The 5,080-nt window shown below is 41.0% G+C and overlaps 1 protein-coding gene across 1 annotated transcript in view; it reads left to right on the top strand.

Annotated features, from left to right (window-relative positions):
• The window catches only part of lamb2 (laminin, beta 2 (laminin S)), a 48,677-nt gene that overhangs the window by 29,012 nt on the left and 14,585 nt on the right, over window positions 1–5,080 (top strand). Inside the window, 7 exon segments of the mRNA XM_032519758.1 lie at window positions 1–83; window positions 859–1,038; window positions 1,568–1,680; window positions 2,669–2,748; window positions 3,734–3,869; window positions 3,972–4,130; window positions 4,871–4,998. The exon segment at window positions 1–83 is cut by the window's left edge and continues 5 nt beyond it. Of these exon segments, the coding sequence (XP_032375649.1) occupies window positions 1–83; window positions 859–1,038; window positions 1,568–1,680; window positions 2,669–2,748; window positions 3,734–3,869; window positions 3,972–4,130; window positions 4,871–4,998 (879 nt within the window).

The raw sequence follows: 5,080 nt of genomic DNA, 5'->3' as shown, positions 1-5,080 counted from the left end.
CATGGGACGCAACTGTGAGATGTGCAAACCTTTCTACTACAAAGACCCTGTTAAGGATATCAGGGACCCACAGGTCTGCATAGGTGAGTTGGTAATTGTGCACTGGTTTTCTCTGGTAATCTGCTTTTATCAAATTGTAAAGATTTAAATGTGCACATGTCGTCCAAGTTCGGTTCCAATTGCCTGTTACGAGAGTAAGAATTCCGAGAGTAACCCTGAGAGTTTGTCCTAGAGACCCCATTTACCAAATTTTGGCAACAAATTATAGAAAAAACGGTATGGAATGTCAAAAAATAAACTGATGGTATTTTTTCAGTCAGATTTATAGTCTATGCACCAACATTGATGAAAGTTTGATGAAATATGCAGAATTTGTTTTCTAACAATAAAATAATTTAAAAAAAAAAAGTGGTAGAGCCCGACCAATAAAGGATTTTTAAGGCCGATGCTGATAATATTTGGTTATTTAAGAGCCCCCTCTGGTGGACAAACCATGCAACGCCAATACTCATGTACAATAACATGGTTGACAGTCCGTTTTTATTTATCAATATCAATCGATTTTATTGGATTAGTCTTTATCAACGTTGATACCGATATATCGGGAAATGCCTAATATTGGCATTTATATAATAATATATAATAATATCTTCCCACCTATATATAGTGGTTGGGCTCTAAAATGTGGCCATGGCCAACTGATAAATGCCCATGACACTAAGAGAGGCTATTGTTCACTACATAAACATCACATTGCAACACCAATTCAAAACATACACAACCGGAAAACCAAACTAAATGCAGATAATGTTAACAATATTTAAGTTTCTCATTCATCGAAACCTGTCTGTGCCATAGCTTGTGACTGCGACCCAGATGGTTCTCAGAATGGAGGCATGTGCGACAGCCACACTGACCCTTCCCTCGGCATGTTGGGAGGTCAGTGCCGTTGCAAGGCCAATGTCGAGGGGCCGCGCTGCGACAAGTGTAAGACTGGCTTCTTTGGCCTAAGCGCTGACAACCCTCAGGGCTGCCAACGTGAGTACAGTCTCTGTTTTCATTCACAGAAACATAGACATGTTTTATTGTACCGGATTGTCCTCCCTAATAAATAAAAAATGCATCATCCTCTGTTGGAATTGTGCCCTGTCTTGCTAGGCTTTGTAAAAAAATGTATCTCACAATTTGGGTCAGATAGAAAGTAGACTTGCTTTTCCAGACCTTCTTCCACAGTGCCGGAAGAGGGTCTGGCTGGTCCACATAGCATTACTGTATGGAAGAAAACCATGCTCTGGTTTATTGACACTTCTTTAAACCAATGACAATTGTCATGATCGGCACTAAGCACCGGGCAGAGCCACGGTGTAGCCTCGGGGAGAAACATGTTTTGGTGAAACGTGTACATTCAAAGGCTGTTTTAGTTGTGCAACAACTACATAGAAATTGATTTGGAATTGTGATTGAACAGTAGTTGCAGTTGTCCCTTTAAAATCCTGCCTTTCAATGTGCTGCAGTAACTAATCATCTGTCTTTGAAAACCTCATCCATTTTGCCCTCTACCAACCAGCTTGCCGGTGTGACCACAGGGGAACAGTGTCAGGTAGCTCCCAGTGTGACCCAGTCAGTGGAGACTGCTTCTGCAAGCGTCTTGTCACTGGACGCAGCTGTGACCAGTGTTTGGTAAGGCAGTGCCAAAACCTTGTCTCTTTGTACTGACTTTTGTTTTCTGGCTTAAGTAAAAGATATCAATGTGTGACATTTTCTCTGTCTCTGCTTTTCTCATCCACTCTGGTTACTGTCAATAAGCCGTATTAGTGGGAATGTGACAGACAGACAGACTTTTTTTACTGACCTTACCCCTGGATAACACTGTTTTTATTTGTTGGCTCTCAACATCATACAATTAAATGTCAATGTAAGTGTTGAATGGCATTCCCTTACAGTTCATTCCATGACCCATAATACCTTTATAATTCCTTTTCCTTTTCAACTTCTATATAAGTGCTGCTGATATTCTTCGCTCTCTGTTTCTTTCTCATATTTTCCTTCGACTCTCTTCTGCCCAGAAGCCCAAGATTTTAGGTTGTGATCAGCTTCCTGTCATAATTCAATCTCTTGTCCCAAACCGACTTAGCCAGGAATAGTATAGGCAGGAATCCTGCCTGGGCCCTGTGTCTAAATTTAGCCCAGGGATTTGAGACTTGTCCGTTTGGTGTGGGTTACAGCAGGCCTAAAATGGTCAGGGCCTGAAACAGGTTGGAAAGTGGATCATGTCTTCTTCTATGTGAAGCCTCATTTAGGTAGCAGTGGTGTAATGTCAACATCGGACAGCATTTTAAAGTCCTCTTGAAAAGATCTTACTGTCACTGAGTTAAAAGTGGATTCAAGACAAGAAATACAATTAATTCATTCATTTATCATTACAAATGAAGTTGCTGAATTCAAAAAATCCAGTATTCACATTGTTAAGTCAGCTTTTCTTTTGAAAGAGAAAAACAGTATGTATGACTCACTTATGACAATCAAACTGCAGTGGAAGTTCCCTTCTCAGTCGGGAATAGCATGGAAAGTGATGCATCGTGTATGTCTGGAGCCAGCTGTTCAACTGTCTGTCTGCTGAGTGGTTGCTCTGTGTCTGTCTGTCAATCACCCTGTCCTGTGTTTCTAGCCAGAACACTGGGCTCTGAGCCATGACTTAAACGGCTGCCGAGGCTGCGAGTGTGATATCGGAGGAGCCCTGGACAACCAGTGAGTGACGCTGTAGCTTTCATTCTAAATCACAGGTCACACATGAAGTTTGAGGCTGTCACAAATTAGGTACCATAGCATGGAGGCCACTTTCAGATCCACTCAGAAATGAACTACTATCTCCAAAATAGCAGCTTCAGCTTTGTGTACTCACATTAATTGGCCTCCACCTTTACCATGGGAGCAGTAATTTCTTACACCTGTTGTCAAGTTAATTAATTATTGGATTCCTTTTCTGTGCCATTAGAGGAAATTAGTAGTGGTACTAATTCAGTACCACAATGATAATGGAAACTTTGGAAACGTTTTTTTGTTATCAGCCACACTACATGGCAATGCAGAAATGTCCGTCAACCATATGGTCCAGAATGAAATATCTCTAAGATCTATTGATAATTTTTTTTCACACATTCATGGTCCCAAGTGGATGAAATCTACTGACTTTGTTGTTGATCTTACTACCGCCACCATGAGCTTGACACGCAATTCCCACTATTGGATGGATTTCCATGACATTTGGTACATCTTTCAACTTTTTCACTAGTGCCATCACCAGCCCATCATTTTAATGTGTCCAATTATTTGGTTTATGATCAAATGCTAACAAAAATAATTACATTTCATCAGCCTCAGCTGTATTTTTACGTACACTTACGTTTAGATGTTGAACTAAGATGGTCAAGATGGTAAAGATTATAGTTAAATGCAAAACGTCAACATGTTATCATTGCCATGGAGTGTTTCAGGTATGACATATTTTTGTAGGCCAACCCAGAAATTACCGTCATCCTGGTTCCCTACAACAAAAAGGAAATTGGATTATACAATTAGATTATTACAGAAACTAGGCTCTGCTGAAAACAAAAGTTTATGATACTTATACGTGTTGTTTAGCAAGATACTCTTCACAAGTGAACACCACTTTTATGATTTATGATGTCAACTGTAGCAGTGAAATAACAAAGCTATTGTGTTTTCTCTGTAGCTGCTCCATGGAGAGTGGTCAGTGTCGCTGTCGCAGTCACATGACAGGACGCCAGTGTACGCAGGTGGAGTCTAGATATTTCTTCATGGCTCTGGATCACTTCCTGTATGAGGCTGAGTTGGCCAAAATGGGGCAGGTGAGCCCACCCGTATTCTTCATCAGCACACATTTGGATTTGTGTAAATGTATGGCTTCAGTATATTTTAATATATATGTGACTGCGTCTGTATACTCTCAGGGCTGTACATTGGAGACCAGAGAACACCAGCCGGGTCGCCCCGCCACATGGACGGGTGTTGGGTTCGCTCTAGTACCTGAGGGTGGCACTCTGGAGTTCCTAATCAGTAACATCCCCTACTCCATGGAATATGATCTGCTCATCCGCTATGAGTCACAGGTCTGTGCGTTTCACAATAACATTTCTGCTCAGCTCAAAATAAAACGTTTAAAGGAGTAGTCAAACATTTTGTGAAATGTGCTCACTCGCTGTCTTGCTGAGATTTAGATCGATACCACTCTCAAATCTTCTGCTTGTTATTGGCTGGACTATTTTTTTGTCACAAGACTCCAGAAAGTCACTTCGCCCCACCAGGAAATAGTCCTGCACAATATCCTTTGTCAAACCCTCAACATTTTACACTTAGATATGCGTAGATATTACATGACACAATATAACGTGTAAATAAGTGATTTAGAGGTGCTTGTTGGCAGATTAGTTATTTTGGAGAGAGCCTGGCTGGCTGTTTCTAGTCTTTATGCTAAGCTAAGCTAACAGTCTCTGGGCTCAATCTTCATATTTGATATAGAAAGTGGTATTGATCTTTGTGAAGAAGAAAGCGAGTGTGAATGTGTATATCACAAAAATTTCAAGCTATTCTTTTAATATGTGCAGCATTCCCTGTACAGACAAAGATCCTCTAACTATTATCATATGAGAACATGACAGTGGTTTTGCATGTTTCAGCCCTTTGGCAATAAATCATGTATATTTTACATGTTAAGCATTTTCCAAAGCATTTGTGATTGATTACCTATCCAGGTAGTCATTGCTTTATAACTGACCTCCTCTCCTTCTCATATTTCATGATGAGTATGCTTCTGTCTGCATATTAACCATATAACACTGATTCTACTCAGATGCCCCGAGACTGGGAGGATGTACAAATAACCGTGATCCGTCCGGGCCTGATTCCTACCAGCAGCCCCTGTGGAAACACCATCCCAGATGATGACAGACTCACTGTCTCTCTGCCAGCTGGAGCCAGGTATGTAGCCCAAGCACATACACACAAACGCACACACACACACACACACACAAACACACACACACACACACACACACACACA

This window comes from Etheostoma spectabile, chromosome 7, assembly GCF_008692095.1.
Source record: "Etheostoma spectabile isolate EspeVRDwgs_2016 chromosome 7, UIUC_Espe_1.0, whole genome shotgun sequence".
Classification (NCBI taxonomy): Eukaryota; Metazoa; Chordata; class Actinopteri; order Perciformes; family Percidae; genus Etheostoma; species Etheostoma spectabile.
Note: the sequence above shows the minus strand (reverse complement) of the source record. Positions and strands in the feature narration are given on the sequence as shown.